The following is a 20856-nucleotide window of genomic DNA, read 5'->3' as shown; positions in this document are numbered from 1 at the left end:
AGCGAAGTAATTATGACATAATTTGTATCTGTAAAACGTTTTGTGTAATACTTTGACAAAAATTTATTGCGTTTGTATTGACTTAAGTTAATCTCATAAACCTAGAAGTACGTTAACGTTTACTATTTATGAGCAATAAAATTGTGAAAAATACTTGTTCAACACGTTAAGTTGTATAATGACGTACTTAGCTTTATCTAATATCTAAGTGACCATACGCCAACAGTTGCGACGGTGGTATAGTGGTTAGCATAGCTGCCTTCCAAGCAGTTGACCCGGGTTCGATTCCCGGCCGTCGCATTTTTTTTTTTTTTTTTTTTCTAAATACGTACAACACAAGATTTGCAAAGAATTTTTGTTTTATTGTAACCTCGGTCTTCGAATGCACGAATCTGCAAAGAAAAAAATATGACTGCAGCAGCTTGCTCGCTTTTGTCCGCATAGCTTACCATTCAGACATTCAGATTCTCAAGTAGAATTCTGCGCAGGCGATGAGAGGTCAGCATCATAGTTGACTGTAAGAACAAAACGTGCGATTCCCATATTATTACAGCGAAGCTGCATACTACACGTTGGTCGGAAAATTTCGTGGCGTAAACAGAAAACGCCAGATTAACAACTGACGGCAAACAGCATATCTTTCTTTGCAATCAGACATATAAGACAGACATGCTATAAGTGATTCGAGGCCACCCGTCAAAAAATTATGTTACTGCCAATGAAACGAATCAAAACCAGCAGCTGTGAAGATACCTCACCTTGAAACGCCTCCGTTCTTGCTCTGGTTCTAGTGCGCATTTTTGTCTAGATATTCACTTAGTATCATGAGCAACTGTAACATAAATATCTACAGAGAAAAGTCTTTGGGCTTCCTTCATGTCCTTTAAGCTATCGTCTCCGAATGCAAGGAAAATATATCTGAAACTATGGTGTTGGAATATTGGCTACCGAAAGCAGGTGGTGTAGTGCCGTGCCAAGGTTAGCGCTTCTATTTATCGAGAAGAACACTGCACAGAAACATTTCGACTGATTATCAATCATACCAATAAACCAACGTTGCTTCTGTAGAAATCTATGTAGATGGTGCATATTTGTAGTTATGTGAATAATACGGTAGCGTTTGTTGTTTCATTAGGTAATTCGATCCATCGCGGACAGAGCCATAGCAGAGCCAAGCCGTGACATGATTCCATGAGACCATGACAGAGCCAATTCCATGACACCAGCCGAAACGTTAATAAACCGCTTCAAACGCGCGTCTACTTAACTGTGGATATTTACCCGGAACCAGAATCGCTTTTTTCTGATATATATATATATATATATGTTGTGACGTCGCCGCGCTTTCATATCTGAAAGGAAGACCCGTCTAACAACTTTCAGTTCATTATAAGACTGTCATGGCTGGACCACGGAAATTAAAGACACCAGACGAACAGCGCGATTACAATGCTCGACCATGTGTGGTGTTTGATACAGCTTCGCTGGACATTCACGTTCGCAGGGTGGGATGGCCATTTTTTTTTTTTTTTTTTTTTTTTTAAGCAGACGTGCATGATTGAGTGGGCCATTGTGCCACGATCGGCCCCAGTGAGTGCACATCTGTGCGAGCGCTTTCGAAAGAGTGGCTGCATGCATTCGTTACACGCACAATTCACATTTGTAGCGCCGTTAGTTCATTCATTCATTCATTCATTTATCAAGTGTTCACGAGTATCACCACGCAGGAAGTTAATTTTAAAACGTCGCTCATTCACTCAGGGGAATCTTCCGCATACATGAAAATTACACCAGAAAAACAAAAAACAAAAATCAAGCACGGCACGATGTGGTGAGCAGAAAGGTAGGAACTGAGGCCACGCGCAAGGGTTTGGAGATACTTTTGGAGAGTAAGTAGTAGCATAGTCCCTTAATAGGAGGGACCATGGTAGTAGTAAGTGGTTCGTGTGGAAAGGAAAAGGTTGACGCTTTCTTCTGCAGCCCTTGAGGGAGCACGGCTCAGCGCCAACAGGGAGGGGAAAGTGGGAGAGAGGGGTGTGTGGGAGGATTCGGTAAGATAAGGTAAGGCAGTGCTGCATAGAGAGACCTTAGGATTCGGTAGAGTCACGTGGCACCCTGCTGTAAACTCTAGGATTCGGTAATAGAGGATTCGTTCGGAGACGCTGCATGGCTGCTCGTTGGGAAAACGCAGGATTTTTCGGACGCCGCGACAATCGCAGATGGGACATTCGGATATAGAAATCAACATCAGCACCATCGAGACTGAAAATGTTGGGGCAATGGCTGAGTAGTAAGTGGTTCATGTGGAAAGGGGAAATGTTGACGCTATCTTCTGCAGCCCCTGAGGGAGCACGGCTCAGCGCCAGGCAATGGCTGAGCAGTCGACAAATTTGCTACCGAGAGCTGCGCCACCCGTTCCGGCGTGGTCTAGTGGTTAGGATACCTGGCTCTCACCCAGGAGGCCCGGGTTCGATTCCCGGCGTCGGAAAGGTATGGGTCTCATGGTGTAATGGTTAGCACTCTGGACTCTGAATCCAGCGATCCGAGTTCAAATCTCGGTGAGACCTACTTTCTTTTTTTTTTTTTTTTCCCTGCACATACATCGACCGCAGTTTGAGTGTCACCGTTGTCTACTTATCGGTACGTTGTGTTCGCGTAGTATTGTTTGTTTTGCACGCATCGTGTGCAGCTTGAATATTTCCAAAACATATCAGCAAACAAACAAACCAACTGTGTCAGCGCATCCCGCATTTTTTAGTGTTATCGTAGTGCTACAGCAAGCATCAGTTGCCGTCTCCCGTTGGTACAGCCAAGGAGGTTATATAACCTCCTTGGGTACAGCGCCGTTGGGCATGCTGCGTTTGTAAGTAGTAAGTTTGCAAAATCGACAATGGATGGCGCCACAATCTTGAATTGAACGAAAGGCGCGAAGTTTGAAGTTTCACGAGGACGTACCGTTCGACGAGTTCGTTATAGTCGTCTTCAGAAACGTAGCGTGAACCAACGTGTAGGCGTGAACGACGGCAACGGCTCTGTGTGCGTGTGTGGTTAGAGGTCGGAGCACACTAGGTGTTAGCCGCTAGTCGGAGCGTTCGGCATTGTTGAATCGCAGCACATGTAGTTTGACTGACTGGGTTTCCCTTAAAATGGCCCCTGATCAGATTTGGGCGCTCTGTATGTCCTAATGCTTTCCGTGTTTTATTTGCGCTTTACTTGGCTTAAAATGTCGCTGTACCAACTATAGCTCGGATACAAACCCTAGTTCAGATTTGGTCAGGCCCGTAGCACCCCCCCCCCCCCCCCCCCTCGGTAACGCTGTTTTGTGTTTATTAATGAAATCTATTGAGACGAATCGTCAGTATAAAATATGATTACGGGGTCTGCATTTGGGCGTTGTAAACAGACAAACGATGCGCGTACATGCTGTGGTAATCACGTGTCTGCAAAGCATCAAACGGCTACACGGCAAGAAAACAGCTGAAACGTCAAACAGATGCTCGCGTTGCCTTTCTCTCCAGCCAGCTAGAGAGCCAATGTCACACGCAGAAACGTCTAATGGGTGGCATGGTCAATCTGGCGTCACTCTGGAAATTAATTCCTAGTGAATATATACGCCTTGCAAACTCACCGACTACAATTCGTAAATTGCAATGTGTGCCGTTTAAGTAATTCAAAAGATAATTAGTGGGATTTTCTTGTTAATTAGTTGAATATGCGTTTCGATTTCTCGTGCAATTACCGCATTTTCAGTGCTACAGCCATCATCAAAGTGCAAATTTGCCTTCGCTTATGGGGATGCGACCTGCTGCCGAAATGGTCCAACTTGTGTCGCCGCCTGCCGGCGAAATGGTCGAAAGAAGCCAACGAAAGTTGCCGTCATTCAATAAGGCAGTTGTAAGTGGCGAATCGTGTAGTATACTGCACCATTCCTTTTTGTTGCAATTAAATGGACACTCCAGGTGCCTTTCTCCCGTCGGCGTCGTCGTCACCATGAGGTTCAGAATAAAGTCCAAGGACGTGAGATGTGTTCATGTTTGCTTGTGCGCGCGTGACACCATGCTTGTTCAGTTAGTTAGTATGCCTATGCTTGCAGTTTATACGGCCGATAATACCGGTGTCACACGTACACTTCTGATCGCTATCAGGGCCGATCCGGATCGGGTGTTGCTACACGGTAATTTGCGATCACGTTCTTGCGGGATCCGGATCCGGGCGATCGCGATTCTCAGGCCCCTTGATCGTGATCGCAGACTGACGTCTGCGCTCTCTATCTCTAGCGCAGTATTCTGAAAACGGTAAAAACAAATTGGCGCTGAGCCGTGCTCCCTCAAGGGCTGCAGAAGATAGCGCCACCCTTTCCTATGTCAAACGAACCACTTAGTAGTAGCATATGGTGGTAGTAGTAGTAGTAGTAGTAGTAGTAGTAGTAGTAGTAGTAGTAGTAGTAAAAACAGAAAGTGAAGGCAGTTAAATAAAAATATGTTTCAAAACCTTTTTTTATAAGCAATAGTAAGCTGTAAAATTGAAATAGTGACCACATGCATTTAACCATATTTTGCCAGTCTGAATTTGTAGCCAAGGCATTCAGCAGTTCTGAGAGTTGCCGACGATCAGCAGACGATAATAACTCGATCCGGATCGTTGTACCGGTAGCAGCGACCACTGTTCATCGCGATCAAGAAATCCGACCCGGATCGGCCCCGATCGCGATCAGAAGTGTACGTGTAACACTGGTCTATCGCAAATGATGCTTCGCCTTTCGGGCGAAACTGCGACTTTTTTTTTTTTTTTTTTTTTTTTTTTGTCCGTGTGGTTTTCGCAGCGCATTTCCCTCAATCGTTGTGCCACGACGGCTCGAGTGAGCGGCCGCGGTTGCGCATATACCGGGCCAGAGCTTGAAGGGACTCACGAGCCAGACGGATACGCATATGGCGCAGAAGAGCACGGACGGCATGAGCATGTTGAGGTAGTCGACGAGCACGTCTCGGCAGCCCTGCTCGTGGTACTTGAGGCAGGCGCCGCCCGAACTCTCCACCACACAGCACGTGCGAGGCACGAACGTGCGCGCCGACGAGCTGGCCGGCACCCTGCGCGAGAGTATATATAGGAGATTGAGAGGTGTGTCCTCAATCGCTTGACGTTTCGCATCCACGAAATCCCAATTGTGGGGTCGTCTAAGCCTGTATCAGCTCTCTCTCGGCAGCGCCGCAACAATATGCATTGGTCACGTGGTTAAACGTCCTTGCTATATCAAGTGTTGTTCTTTCGTTAATCGACCCGGAATGAAGGAATGCACAAGTGTGCTTACGATTTGCTCTTGTTTCTTCCTTTCCACCTCAACTGTGGCCATGGTTTCGGACCAGGCCTGCCCACTATTGCCCTTCCCCGTGCTCTAAGACGGGGGTTATGGCACCACCACTATACGCTTCAGCCGCGTTTGTCTACCACCACAACCGCGAACATGTCGTCTTCGTGCCCCCCCCCCCCCCCCCCCGACAAAAAAAATAAAAAGAAAGAAAGAAAGAAACCTGTGTACCAGGATATCCCGCATAAACGTGTGTCCGCAACACACCACTCATCTCCCTGGCCAAGTGCGGACCCCCCCCCCCCCCCCCCCCCTTTACTTCCTAAAAAATAAAAAAATTTGGCTATGCCATTGGCTTGCTATCTCCTAGTCTTTTTTTTTTTTCACGTTTATTCTTGACACTAAAATTCCGCCATATTGTCAAATTCCTCCACGTTTGGATTTTAAGCCAATCAGAGAGGACGTGGCCACCCTGTGAGCCAATTAGGAGTGATGTATAACAGGACTGTCCGATTCCGCCATGTTTGCGGTTTTAGCCACAAGAGCATCGAGAAAGGAAAAAAAAAAAGTTAGGAGAGAGCATGACGTCACGCAGCCAGCCTTGCCAAGCGAACGCTCCGTGACGCCAGCCCTTTGAAACTTTGCCTTTACTCAGTGTAGGCCCAACACGTGATCTCTTGGGTCGAGATCACGGAGCAAGAATCGAGATTTGCCGAGTCGTTTGGTGCCCGGTGGTTTTTTAACCAATGCGCACTTGATCGGGGGCCCTGCCGCAGCGCTGCATGCAGAGTTGGGGCCCCCTAAAATTTACCGCGCGTTCAGACGTGGCCATCACGTGTTGGACCGACACGCTTGGCTTCAATCGGGTTTCGCGATGCTCCCTGCTAATTTTTTCCCTTCCTCCATGCACAAGGGCCAATCAAGGGGGGGGGGGGGGGGGAATGGACGGCGAATCGGACAGTATAGCGTGCCGGTCCTGTTTAAATCGCGCGACAATCGAGCACACGACGCACATGCGTCCTCTTCCCGCCAGGTCGGCGCCCGCGGTGGCCATGGTCCAGTCGGTGTAGTTGCGGACGCCGCAGCACTTGAACTCGCGGTGCAGGCTGTCGAGCTTGTCGCGCGTCGAGGCGTCCACGAAGTACTGGTACATGGCGTACTTGAGGTCCTCGTCCACGTCCTGCCGGGCGCGCATCACGTACCGGTGCACGACGAGCGCGCTCAGCACCACGTTGACGATGACCACCAGCGCCATGGCGTTGTAGACGCCGCAGCCGCGCGCGCCGCGCTCGGCCGACAGGCCGCCCTCCTTAGTGCGGTCGCGCCTGCGCAGACGCCACGAGATGCACAGGCCGAACGCGCTCACCACGAGCAGCACGCAGCCGCTGCCCACCAGGAAGACGGAGACCTGCACGACAACGTAAGGTGTGCTATACAGTCGCAGAAAAAATGTTACTGAAGAGGCGTAATGTTAAGAGACAGGAAGAGAGCGGTGTGGATCAGAGAGCAAACGGGGATAACCGATATTCTGATTGACATTAAGAGAAAGAAATGGAGCTGGGCAGGCCATGTGATGTGTAGGATGGATAACCGGTGGACCATTAGAGTTACAGAATGGGTGCCAAGAAAAGGGAAGCGCAGTCGAGGACGGCAGAAAACTAGGTGGGGTGATGAAGTTGGGAAGTTTCTAGGCGAAAGAAAGTTGGAATCAGCTAGCGCAAGACAGGGGTAATTGGAGATCGCAGGGACAGGCCTCCGTCCTGCAGTAAACATAAATATAGGCTGGTGATGATATAGTCGGACCCGGATATATCAACTATGAAGACGAACACACACACAAAAAAACGTTCGCTATATAGGTATTAGGGGGTATAAAATAAATGTTTTATACACAAATTTTCGAGGGGATTTTACTGCTCTACGTTATACACAATAATTCGTTATATGTGGGTTCGATATATCCGGGTTCGACTGTATTATGATCATCTTATACACCGTGGGTGGGACACACTCGGCGCGCAGCAATGGCACCGACAAACCGACGCAGAACATACAACATTAGCGTGGATTATGGGGCGGTATCATTATCGGACGATCTCTGCCGGGGATATCTTTCGTGAAATGTCACGTGAATATAGCGCCGGAAGCACCGTCGTGTACCGCCTGCAAGTGGGCGTATATTAAGACCACCGAGTACAGGGACAGATCCAGGGTAGCCTTCAGGGGAGGGGGTTGCAGGGTTGCCCTAGAGTTACTGTATAGGCTCCCTTTAGAAGGGAGCCTATACAGTAACTCTAGGTTGCCCTGGGCCCCCCTCTGGATACGCGAGTGAGGGGTGAGTGAGTGCGAAGAAACGGCGGCGTCATCTGTCACTGCTTCGGTGAACGATGGCGCTACCGCTTCATTGTGCAATCTATGTGCGAAATTTGCTTGGAAATCAGCTACATACATACATACATACATACATACATACATACATACATACATACATACATACATACATACATACATACATACATACATGCGTACATACGTACATACGTACATACGTACGTACGTACGTACGTACGTACGTACATACATACATACATACATACATACATACATACATACATACATACATACATACATACATACATACATACATACATACATACATACATACATACATACATATTTCCTGTGCTATTACAGCCTACTTTGAGATCTTCCTTCTCTATAGAGAAGAGCCCGGAAACAAACAGCCAGCGATGTATGTCTCTCTCTCTTACCAGCGACAGGTGATGTCCCGGCAAGAGGGCGAGGATGTGCCTCTTCCATCGGACTCCAAAGCTGGCGCCGAGCAGCGCGATGCCCACCGCCAGGGTGGCGACCAGGGCGTTGCCCCAGAACAGCCCGTTGGCCAGCACGAGCCGCATGGCTGCTGTGGGCCCCCGAGGCACGGCTGCTGCTTCTGGACACGCTTACGCCGCTTGTTCAGCGGCCCTTCTTTGCTTGCTCCCCATCCCATGGCGCTTACCCGCTACTGGCCGAGATGGTCCGGCCTCTAATGGGACAAGGGGAGAGAGAACTTGAAAGAAAAAAAAAGAATTTTCGTCGACGATTACGATATACTCCCTAATGCGAAATTTGAGCGCAGCTCTGTACACGGTTTAATTTTGCGACATTGGGGGCGAGCTCCACCACTGGAAAAGCAGGCGCCACCGTCGGCGTGACGTGGTATGAGGGATCACGTGGGAACTGCGGCCGCGTCGTCTGCTTCGGAAGCGCCCGAAGCGAACTGAAAACGAAAGTTTAGTCCCACCTTCGCTAAGGTTTTGATTAAGTGGGGATGTTTTCCCGCGTCGAGTGCCTGTTTGACAGCACTTGAAAGCACTATAATAGGTAGTGGCTGCCTTTGAAGGCGTCCGACATGGTAGCGCTATTGCTCGGTACCGCAGTGCCGGACGCGCACGCAACGGAGCCCGGCGTCAGCCTTCAAACGTACCCGAAGTCCAAGAAGCTATACGTGTAGCTTGAATTGCGAAACTTAGAACCGGCAAGCAGCCATCGACTATAACTCTGGTGTGTATAGCAAGCACTTCCGCGAGGAAGGTTTCTGCTACGACGTTGGGGCTGCGATGTTCTGTAAGTATAGCAGAAAGCGCGCACTGAGAAGCTCGCCCGCGCGCGCTGCCCGGTTAATGTCATGAAGATTTGGTCTATGAATTTGTTCGTGCTAGATGCTGGCAAGTTCACCAGAATGGAAAGACGGTATAAGAAGCACATCAAAAAAGGCATGGCATATGCTCATGTTTGTGTTAGCACGTACCAAACAATGAATGTACTGGATCAACAAAAAAACAGATAAACATACAGTGCGACGCAACTTGAAAAATAACGATATTGAAACGTCCAAGAATTTAAAAGGAAAAATCAGGCAAATTTGCACTCGGTCGTGCAAAGCTTAGACAGAGCGAAGCTTACTGGCTGCTACTGCTAGGTATGAACTTGGTTGCTGCTAGGTCTTGACTTGGTTTAATTTAACTACACATGTAGGAAGGTATTCTCGAGCGATCATTTTCGGAGATACCTTCCCTTTCACGACATTTCGCGTGGCTATAGCGCTGGACGCGTGGGCGCCTTACGAGCGACAGCGCTCCTGGCATGCCACAAAAGCAGGCAGGCTAACCAAGGTTGGCACAGCGCCAAGAACGCTGCTGCTTGCCGACGCCGAATGCGTCGGAGGCTAGCCGCTCGATATCAATCGGCCAGCTTCGTTGTGTATTGAGCCCTAAATGTATACGGCAGGGTATAAGGCAGACTAATATGGAAACACAGTAATTTTAGAGAGGCAGATTTTGTTAAAAGAAAATGTATTGGTTTAGATAGTGACAGCAAATTTGGCGGTATTAAAATGAATTTGAACACGACTGTTACAATGTCGTGAAGGACATCAAATCAAATCAACCTTAATTTTTCAGTCTGAATCGGACGGTCATTCTGGGCCAAACGCTACAACAGTAGCTTGACGGGGCCAAAAAAGACCTTACATGGCAACGTCAGTGCAGTACTTGTAAGACTAGTACATAGTGAGACATGGTAGTAAGTATGTACAAATATTGTGAAACAAACTGTGACTGCAAGAAAAATAAACAAAAGGATATCATTGTACATCAGAACTAACAAGTCACAGAGAGAAAAGGTGCTTCTGCATATTAACTATAGAAACAAGTGTAATAATTAAGGTTTGATCTGGAAGCGCCGAGCATAATAGATGACTAAAAATTCACATTCATTGTTGTCAGTGTTATTCAGTTCTTTAAAAAAAGCAAAAAAAAAAAATAATTAGACAAAATATAAACGAAATTGCTTCTGACTGTAACCACTAACACCTGCGTATTTATTTAAAATAAATCGTAGATTTCAGGCTAGCGACTGGTGTTGATAACTCCGGAAATGTCCGGAAATGTGGAACAACCAATTTGTCGGGATTTGCTGCGTTTGCAAAGGTCGACGGCATTCTAAACATGCCAAACGTGCAATGGAAGCTGTTACGTACAATTCTGTGTGAAAATTGCACCTCACATAACAAACGCTGTGCGTAAATATTTTCGACTTGAGTAATATTGTTACGAAAGATGTTTATTTAGAAAATTGAAACGAGGTACGGGAGGAAGCCACAGGGAAAGGCCAGCCGGTGCCGAGTACAGCCGAGCTCACGCGCCCCCACTCTCTCTCTCTCTCTCTCTCTCTCTCTCTCTCTCTCTCTATATATATATATATATATATATATATATATATATATATATATATATATATATATATATATTAAATATTATATCATGAACGCACCAGATGGCGCGATAATAACGGGGCTATAGTGACTCCCAGGAGTCGTCAGAAAGAAAGTGAGAGAAATGGAGACAGTGAATTGTGTGCTAAGCATGGAAACAAAAAAGGACCACGGAGATTTACAACAATGAGATGAAACAAATTAGAAGGGAAACATCTGTACGACACACCGGGTAGTGCCTTGATATTTGAGGCTCGAGGCGGTTGCCTAAGGACAAAAACATACCGGAGCAAATATTCGGAACTATAGATGAGGCATGTGTACGCTGCAGCAAAAATCCGGAGACCACTCAGCACATCCCATCGGAATGCGTAGGGATTCACCCAGCGAGCACCGTAGGTAGCGTACACCTTCCAAAAGCGCTTGGATTTAAAGTGGACGGAAGCATCAACCGGTCGGCAGTCAAGATAACCAGGAGACGTTTGGAGTATTGGTGAAAAAAAAAAAAGCAGGGAAGAGATTGATACGACCGGACCTGTTAGTCATATAGGTAGCGGTACAAGGCATATAGTATCGAAGAAAAAAAAAACATGTATACAAAAATTCTATATAAAAATATCTATAGCATACCTGATTATATCCAGCAGGCTAGGTGACCATTTGTCACCACCCTGTTTAAAAGGGGATGCCATTAAATCATCATCATCATCATGCGGCAGACGCCACCACCCCTTCTCAAAGGGGAGGTTAATAGTCCACCCATCCGTCCGTCCTTCTGTTCGTCCATCCATCCTTTAAGTTCCCGCCAAAAGCAGGCAACATAAATAATATATATTAGGGCAATAAATTTATTTCAGGATCAATTATTTGTTAACACGAACCGTGATCCTGACGACTGAAAATGGGTGCAGAAGAAAGGGAAAAGTGACCAGCTCAGTGGCATAGGCCACCAGCCCGCTTCAAAGGCCGATGCTCGTAATATCCATCCAGCAAGGTCGCGAATTCCATTCACGACGGTGATATGGCCCGGAATCGCATTGGCGACCTCGCGCTCATCAAGGACAACGCCACAGCAACTAAACCACAGCGGCGACGGATATGAGATGGAGTACACATATATGATGAAGTCTATTGGTGAATCGAATCTGTTTGCGGGATCTCTGGACCATTTATAGAGTTTCCAACGAAAATTACAAGTCATGCACTGCGATTTTTTTCAACTATACCATGGTAATGGCGGCTGTTACATGGATTTGTCTAATCCTCCTGCTTGTGTGGCTTCAGGCGTTCTTATGGGGTTACTTATTATTACGCTTCATCTTTCTAAATTTCCCAAGCAGTCGTTCTTGTCTAACCACAGCAAGACTATTAATAAGTGTGTTGCGGAAATCAGTGCTCATCGTTGAACATATAACTCGATGATTTCGTCGACAGCGGCTGGCGATAATTGCTTATTGAATAAAGGCACCTTTCAGGTTCTGGCTTTAGGCGCGCGCAGTTTGAACGAACGTACCTGGGTTTCATTTCGGCATTTTTTGCACTAATTACGCAGTATTATTACTGTTCCGTGCGTAACTTTATATATACGCTAACCGTGATGCGTCTTGTTTCGTCGTCCTATACGTGCACTAGAAGGCCTTAAATCGTCCGATTTGACGAGACGAAAGTGCCCCGATAGCCAGATCCTAAGAACCCCGAATCAATTTGAAGTCTCAGATGAAGAACATTGTCCACAAAAGAAGAAGTTTAGGCAACTCAATGTACCATATACCAATTTTCCTTTAGTTTTTTTTTCTTTTTAAAATTTTAATTCGCCCCCCGTTTCTCCTCTTCAAATAGGAATTCTCTTAAAGTTATACCTCCCGCCGCCTAATTCTTGGCCTATCCCCCTCAGTGCATGATAGGATAGGATAGGAATAAACTTTATTTGTCTAGTACGCATTATAACAGCGGATCGTCATCATCATCGCCATCGTCATCGTCAGTCCTGCGATGTGAACCGCCATACTTGTAAAGACATTGACATCAGAGTTCCCTCTTGTAATTTTTGTTGGATTTCCTGTGGTCTATAGACAGTCCTGTCAAAATTGATTTCCACAAAGGCGGTGCACATCGCGGCGACAAGCGAAATAACGGAAAACTAATCGAAGAGGAAGAAAATGGAGAGTGAAGAGGTGGATATGATTGAGCAAACAGCCACAATTCGCCGATTGCGCAGGCTCCCCGGAAAGACGCGTTCCGAGAAAAAAGAAAAAAAAAAAAAAAGGCGAAGGACGACCCATCCAGGAAGGAGGCCTATAGACCACATAGACGGCCGCAGGCTCCACATGTATACTGTGGGCGAAGACGCATCGTCGCGCGCCTTTCGTCAGGCGCGTGCGCTAGATGTGGCCGCAGATTCCGGCCAATCAGCTTGCACAGCGAGCGTCGTCTTTCCCCGGTGCGGGTGCATGGAAGAACGCGACGGTGATCGGAGCTCAGATGCACGACGAGTAGACGACAGCAGCAGGGAACACGGCGGGGGATTCACGTGTATATTATGCGGACTTGCGAAGAAAGGCGCGGGCTCTTTCATTTGGCACGCGCTAGCGCACTCTTCCATTTCTTTCCTTTCTCTGTCTCTCACTCTCTCTTTTGCCTATATCAGATATGACACTAGCTTAGCGCATTTTAAGTTGCTCTCGATGGAGGCGACGAGTTAACGAGCGAAGAGGTGGGTATATGTGAAGGGGGATGCACTCGTAATTGGCAGCTGCAGCCATACGGTAACTCCTACAGCACAAGCTTTAGGAATACGCAACGTCAATGGGAAAAAAGGGGGCGAGGAGAGGGGGGGGGGGGTGAAAAAGAAGAAAGGAACAAGGTAAGAAAGAAATAAAGGTAAGAAATAAATAAAGAAATAAAATAGGTTCTTCCACGATTCAAGATATAACGGTTTCTTCAAGAAAGAGAATGGCTACACATGGCGTATACCCCGTAGTGCCTCGAGCTCTCTTATGTCAGTGGCGCGTCAACCGCGCATGACGGGAGAAATAATTGCGCTTGCAAGCAGTTAAATTAATGTATTTAAATGATGTCATCGTCGTCGTCGTTATACTCTTTTTACGTGTTTTCTAATGTTTCTGTATTTATAAACACAAATTGTTGAGGGAGACAAGCCCTAGCGTTACACTATTTATATTTTTGCGTCGTGTTCGTATCATGCAGAATCCCCCTGCTGATCAAAATGACAATCTATCCAAAGTGATCACAACACATCGGCGTCTACGGACTTTATAACGGCGTTTTGTTATTTTTATTATTTATTTATTTTATATCGTTTATTTTATTATTTATTATACAGGCGTTCGGTGACGTTGTAAACGGGAATACGTATCAACCGAAAATGCATTAGTTTGGTTCTTTTGCATTAGACACTGCAACTAATTTACTACCAATGCATATGCCTCCGTTCATCCGGGTGTTCAGTGGTTCTTTTTAGGCTTGACGCCTCGAATTTATTGTACGAGTTGATTTTGTGTATGTGTGTGTGTGCGTGTGAATGTGCGCGAGCGCGCGCGCGTGCGTGTGGAAAAAGACATTAATATTAATAAAACAATCTGTGGTAAATAGTGATATTCTTTCAAATCAGCTGGATTGATTGAATAGAGGCGAATACTTGCTTGACAAATCAGTGTGTGCTGTTAGCTAACTTACAAACTTCTTGCTAATCAATTTTGTATATCGTGCGTCCCCAACTATAGTTAAACTAGTTAGCCGAGCGATAGATAGATAGATAGATAGATAGATAGATAGATAGATAGATAGATAGATAGATAGATAGATAGATAGATAGATAGATTCAAAACGGATGAAGTAGGCAAATAATTAATGCTATTCGCATTAAAAACTAGCTTTGCGAACCGGTACTACCGCTCGAGTGACACTACCACAGTCCTCACTCACTCACTCACTCACTCACTCACTCACTCACCATCTATCTATCTATCTATCTATCTATCTATCTATCTATCTATCTATCTATCTATCTATCTATCTATCTATCTATCTATCTATCTATCTATCTATCTATCTATCTATCTATCTATCTATCTATCTATCTATCTATCTATCTATCTATCTATCTATCTATCTATACCCGCCGTGGTTGCTCAGTGGCTATGGTGTTGGGCTGCTGAGCACGAGGTCGCGGGATCGCATCCCGGCCACGGCGGCCGCATTTCGATGGGGGCGAAATGCGAAAACACCCGTGTACTTAATTTAGGTGCACGTTAACCCTTTAGGCCCTGGCGTCCTATATAAAGGACACGAAAAGAAATAGTTCTTAATCGTTACGCAAATGGTTAGCAAACTCAAAAAAGAATTTAAGCTATTCTCCATACACCTCCGCCAGCATAGGCGACAGTTTCTTCATCCTTGTCTTTCTCAGAAAGCCCTAGAGGTGAAATCAAAATGGCGGAAGGCAAGAAACACGACTGCAGCAGTTTCCGCGTCTTTTGATAATATTTTACTCAACACCTATTGTCTCGGTAGCAATCATAATTTTGTGTGTTGTTTCTGATATGGTTAGGAGTGTATTTATATCGGGAACTTTTGCCTATTATTTGCGCATAGCCCGCAGCACGCCATGATCTGCGTGTCCTAAATATAGGACACCAGGGCTCAATGGTTGTCAAGGGCCCGGAATAAGCTGAATGTACAGTGAGGATGCTGTTGCTTGTAACAGCTTCCGATTTCTTGTGTTATTATTCCCAAGGTGGTAAGTCAGCCTGAACTTCTGCATTCAGTGGAAAGGGGACTGCTATAGTAATAAGTATGTGTATCAAGGACCCAAATATGTTTGCTGCACTATAGGAAGTGTGCGTGTTGGAGGTAGAAGACGATGACGATGAAAATCAGGATATACAGTTTGCCTTTGCAGGCTAGGGGAGCAGTAATTTCTGCACAGTAGACGAAGAATTTGCCATATATGGCGAAAATACATCTGACAAAGTGACTATCAAGTAAATGGAGGCCATTCAAGTGCAATAATGAAGGAAGTGGGCGTGTTGGAGGTAGATGACGATGAAAACCAGGATACACATGTCCGGAACCGAGGGGTCGCAGCGGAGCGCCCGAACAAGAGGACCAGCGCAGCATGCTTTTAGAACAGACTAGCGCGTGCCATGCTTACGCATCGAGCACGCGCCGCCCAACTTCATTTTCGTCGTCTTTTGCAGCCGGCACCAAGGCGCCGGCCGAGAGCGCCGACCTTAGCGTCGCCGCGTTGCGGCGTCGGTTGGCGCTACACAGAGTTTGCTTTTGCAGGCTTGGGGAGCAGTAATTTCTGCACAATAGACGAAGATTTGGCCATCTATGACGAAAATACATCTGATAAAGCGACTATCAAGTAGATGGAGGCCTTTCAAGTGCAATGATGAAGGACGTCTGCGTGTTGAAGCTAGCGGACGATGACGATGAAAAGTGGGATATAGTTTGCTTTTGCAGGCTTGGGGAGCAGTAATTTCCGTACAGTAGAAGAATTGACCATCTATGACGAAAACACATCCGACAAAGCGACTATCAAAGATAGAGGCCATTGAAGTGCAATGATGAACCGTGTATAACCAGCACGAAGAATATTTTTGATGCCTGTGATGCAAAAGAACCACTGTCAAATGACCATCATGCAAGTTTTTATACATTTAAATGTGTGATACAGCCGAGAATAATATGCAACTTCGAAATACTTCATATTGCTCTTTACAACCACTAAGCCCTGGTGTCCTATATATAGGACATGACGCCATATCTTATGCTGATGTGGTACTCCGAATAAAATAAATATTTTTGTGCTTCTTAGGCCGTAGTAAATCAATACAAAACGAAGAAAAAATTTTCTGCACGTTAAAAAAAATTCAGGGCTGAAAGTGTTAAAGAACCCCAGGTGGTCCAAATTTCCGGAGTCCCCCACTACGGCGTGCCTCATAATCAGAACTGGTTTTGGCACGTAAAACCCCATAATTTAATTTTTTTAATCTATCTATCTATCTATCTATCTATCTATCTATCTATCTATCTATCTATCTATCTATCTATCTATCTATCTATCTATCTATCTATCTATCTATCTATCTATCTATCTATCTATCTATCTATCTATCTATCTATCTATCTATCTATTTATCACGCGTTCACGCCACACGCGCAGTCTCATCAGGTGCAACATATTCGCACGTGGTTAGTCACAACTTCGGAGTAGACGGAATCGCACTGGGTCCTTGAGGTAGGACACCGACCCACGAGTTATGAATGACGTGCGTGTTTAGAATATGTCCACATATATTTTCCTTCTGGTTACATTTTAAGGGCAGGACAGCAGAGTACACGATTAAGGCGCTAATTGGATCGGGTATAGACTGAGATATACGCGGCGTCGTGTTCCGGCGCCTGCGCGACATTCTGTACAAAAGACGTGCAACAACCGGCGCCGCCGCCGCCTCAAGCGAAGGAGGATTCCTTCCGGCCGCCACACGCGTCTGTATACGTGGGCGGTTATTGTTGGGGGGTGGGAGGCGACAGGAAGAACGCCCCCGGGGCACGTAAGAACGACGAGCCCGTACACGCGTATATGCTGACGTATTCGCGAGCACGGCGTCAGTCGAGTGTGTGCAGCGTACGCGCGCACATAACTCGGCCCTAAAGCGAAAACTGTGCAGTGCAGTGGAACCTATGTATAGGGCCACGGTCGTGTGCAGCTGCGGCCAACTTGTGCTGCGGATTCAGGATGCGACAATGACTTCATGACTTGTAGAGTCGTTAGAGTCGAGCCAGTTGGCCGATGCAGTAGCATATATATATATATATATATATATATATATATATATATATATATATATATATATAATATGATTATTGCAACAAATGTGGGTAATAGAGAATGGGTGTCAAGGGAAAGGAAACGGGGGCGTAGAAGGCAAATGATGAGATGATGCGATGAGATAGGGAATTGGCAGATCGCTGATACGAAAGCGATTGAGGCCTTCTTCATGCAGTGAACATGAAATATGGCATTGATGATGTTGATGATGATGATGACGAACGGAACACTTTCACGGGAGAAAGAAGTACGAGCTCCTCTCGAAAAGTCTGTTCCTTGTATTCTTGTCGCTTTTCTTCATTTAGCTCCACATTTCTTCACCAGTGGCTTACGCTTCTCAAAAAGGGTGGTTTCTCGCTTATTAAGTAAAGAAAAAAAGTTTGTACGAAGCAACTATGAGACAAGAAATTATGTGGAACGCTCAGTCTGATGCCGACGCCTCGACAAGCGGGGACTTGCTTTTGTTGAAGCAAAGCCACGTCTTGTTACGATGAGTAGATAACCAGAACACACCTTTCAATCCACTATGTCAACATGTCAATCGCCTATCTTGGAATACTATCTATAGGCTCGTCAAGAACATCATCGGCACTTCGGTTTGTAACCAACTAAATAAATAGGAGAGATGGAGCAACAACGCCTTTCCCTCGTTACCTACTGCATACTAATTATAATCCGCTTGCTACAAGTAACACCTCACGCAGCAAATGGAGTCGTTCGGAAAAACCGACGTCAAATCATTAAATGTTACACTAGTGGCAAATTTCAAAGTTAGAGGCGTACGTGTCGCGGCTGATTTGCAGTATCGCCGCAGATGACATCATAAGCTGCTTCTAATCATGATGCCACAAATGATCGTATCAGCATATGTGACAACCTTTCATTGACTTTACTATTAGGTACCAGGCGTAACTTCCTTCAAGGGAGTGCCGTTGACACTTCCGTATAGTTGATGATTCCGGATTAATTTGACCACCCAAGGGATTCGTTAACGTGCGCCTAAATCTAAGCACACAAGCGTTTTGACATTCCGCCCCCATCGAAATGCGGCTGCGGCAGAGTCGAATCCGCGACCTCGAGCTCAGCAGCAGATCGCCATAGCCACAGAAGCTACCGCGGCGCATGGGTGCAGTCTTTCGAGGAGTTGTTCAATCCCCCTTCACGACGCACCAACCATGGCCTCCGAGCCGGCACGCGCAGATCTCGAAGGCCATGTACCAACCAGCGCAGTTCAGCAAACTGCCGCAGTCACGCGATTGGTCAGAAACTTCAGCACCCAAGGTTTTGGTCTGACTAGGTGGCGCGCTAAGCTCTGGCTTGCGCAAGGCTGCACTCAATTGTCTGAGACAGAATACACATAGGCGTCGGTCTTGCGTTGAACTCGGGCGACCCTGCCCGCGTCGTCCTTAATCTCGCTCTCGCGGATGCTACTGCACACCGCCCGCGACGGGTGCGCGAGCCTTCTTCTGTATACCTTGTTCCTCTAAAAACACGCAGCTCTGTGGATACCGCGAGGCGTGCTCAGGCAAGCACAGCTATATAGTCCGCTCGAGAAAATAAGGCCGAACCTCGCAAGCGCTTATAAAGCCCATCCTTTCCGGCAGATAGCCTTTGCTGTTTCCTAAAGCACTGGTTTCGTTATACACTGATGCTGTCAGCTTAAAGAACTCGTATAACTTCATGCTTAGAATAGTGGCGCGAAGGGACAAATACATAAAAAAAAAAGGAAAATGATTTGGGCGATGCGAGTGCTAGCCGCAACCGAAAGGTTTATTTCAAAATTCGCCAATATGTATACAGCGCGGCGAAATCTTTCGTGCAAGTTCATTTTTCGTTCATCTTTCGTCAGCATTAATCGAGTTATTATTCAAATTATTTGTTTTGCTGCTGACCAGCGCTGTCCCGAAGGACCAGCGACGACTGGTGGACCGAGTAAAGCGGACATCCGAGGGCCATTTCGCATCCCGAACTAAGGAATTAAGCCACCTATACCTGATGGCGACATATACAAGATCGCCGGCTCTATCTCTTTAATAAAGCTTATTTCATCATCACCATCACCACGCCGTTCGCAGAAGCGATGTTTAAGCGCTCCTCTAACGAACATCAAACTTGCTCTGTGGTTATTTTCCATATATATTATATCGGTGGGGGCTGTTTTCCTTTTGGTAAATTGGCGGATGGTCACGGGGCGCTACCGCGTCGTCTGCTCAAACCCTTTCTAGAAAGCAGACGACGTGGTCACGCGGAGGAACACATCGGTGCACCAGTGTGCGCGCTCTCCTGATTGGCTGTACGCGAGCGCTAGCTTCCCGTGTGCTGCACTCTTTTACCGAAACAGTGCGCGGGACAAGCGGGCCGCGCGCGATTGTATGTGGCTGCGGTGTGTCGGCCGGATTTTCTTTCTACGCAAACCGCGTACGTTCGCGCACGTGGTGTCTTCGGCCCCGGCCAGGTACTTCCTGGTAAACCGAAAGTAACGGACCATGAAGACTCAGCTCGTCTAGTCTAGCGGACGAAAGAATGGGTGTGCGTACGCTTAAAGCACGAGGAGCCGGCGGGTCTGTTCTGTAAACGTTGACAGTGCATGGTTTTCATTTATTTCTTTACTCCCAAGTCGCGGGAGTGGTTGGTTGGCTCTGCCGACGGCTTGTCACTTTGTCTTCCTTTGTGAGACGAGCGAAACGTTCGGAGGGCGGGTACAAAAGAAGACGGGGAAAATCTCAGAAATAAGATGGGATGCCGAGAGAGCGGATCAATCCAGAAATGGTCGGAAAGACCAAGAATGGAAGTGCGCGTGAGTCTGTTAACGTTTCGCTCCCTCAAGACGAAGACGGGGAAACTAAGGACACCGTGACTTCGCCGAGAAGAGCTCTCAAGTGTAAAGCGGTCTAAAGGCGGTGCCGAAGTTCCCTCTGGGAAATGAGAATAGTTGTCCCTAAATATATTAACTTTTGCGACGGACAATTATAGAAAGACTAGAACTAGGAAGGAGAAGAAAAGGTGCACAAAGCGGACGGACGGACGGACGGACAGACGGACGGACAGACAGACAGACAGACGGACGGACGGACGGACGGACGGACGGACGGACGGACGGACAGAGACGGACGGACGGACGGACGGACGGACGGACGGACGGACGGGGACGGACAGACAGACAGACAGACAGACAGACAGACAGACAGCTTTGGTTACCAAGTACGGCGTACGGTATAATTAGTTTCAGTCCACTCGGGTACTTAAACGCAGAACTCAGCACGCGAGAAATGGATTGGCACGAGGCAAATAGTGGGCACACTGTACACACCCCCGCGAGGCCACCAAAGCGACGTAATGGTAGCGCACGCGAGGGGAGAAAGAGAGAGAGAGGAGGGCCCCCCTGACCCCTGGCGCCCCCCTGCGGCAAGGCGAGAC

The 20856-nt window shown here is 46.8% G+C and overlaps 1 protein-coding gene and 3 non-coding genes across 4 annotated transcripts; 3 read left to right on the top strand and 1 right to left on the bottom strand.

Moving 5' to 3' along the window:
* The first annotated feature begins 228 nt into the window (after positions 1 to 228).
* Trnag-ucc (transfer RNA glycine (anticodon UCC)) lies at positions 229 to 300 on the top strand. Its single transcript has one exon. It is a non-coding gene; the product is annotated as a tRNA-Gly (tRNA).
* Positions 301 to 452: 152 nt separating this feature from the next.
* LOC119459446 (CD63 antigen-like) lies at positions 453 to 8333 on the bottom strand. The gene is made up of 4 exons (XM_037721222.2): positions 8077 to 8333; positions 6319 to 6713; positions 4910 to 5087; positions 453 to 515 (listed from the first exon to the last, which is right to left on the bottom strand). The coding sequence occupies exons 1-4, from the start codon at positions 8221 to 8223 to the stop codon at positions 453 to 455; spliced, it is 783 nt and encodes a 260-aa protein (XP_037577150.1). The 5' UTR covers positions 8224 to 8333.
* On the top strand, positions 2417 to 2488 carry Trnae-cuc (transfer RNA glutamic acid (anticodon CUC)). Its single transcript has one exon. It is a non-coding gene; the product is annotated as a tRNA-Glu (tRNA).
* Positions 2496 to 2567, top strand: Trnaq-cug (transfer RNA glutamine (anticodon CUG)). The gene has a single exon. It is a non-coding gene; the product is annotated as a tRNA-Gln (tRNA).
* Positions 8334 to 20856: the final 12523 nt, after the last annotated feature.

Source organism: Dermacentor silvarum, chromosome 7 (genome assembly GCF_013339745.2).
Source record: "Dermacentor silvarum isolate Dsil-2018 chromosome 7, BIME_Dsil_1.4, whole genome shotgun sequence".
NCBI lineage: Eukaryota > Metazoa > Arthropoda > Arachnida > Ixodida > Ixodidae > Dermacentor > Dermacentor silvarum.
This window is presented reverse-complemented; position numbering and strand designations above follow the sequence as displayed.

Bases quoted from the DNA above. Each gene is read 5' to 3' on its own strand.
- LOC119459446 (XM_037721222.2), bottom strand. From the start codon at position 8,223: ATGCGGCTCGTGCTGGCCAACGGGCTGTTCTGGGGCAACGCCCTGGTC. The intron at 6,714-8,076 runs GTAAGAGAGAGA...GTTGTCGTGCAG, and splicing joins CGGGACATCACCTGTCGCTG to GTCTCCGTCTTCCTGGTGGG. The intron at 516-4,909 runs GTGAGTCCCTTC...TTGTTCTTACAG, and splicing joins TATGCGTATCCGTCTGGCTC to TCAACTATGATGCTGACCTC.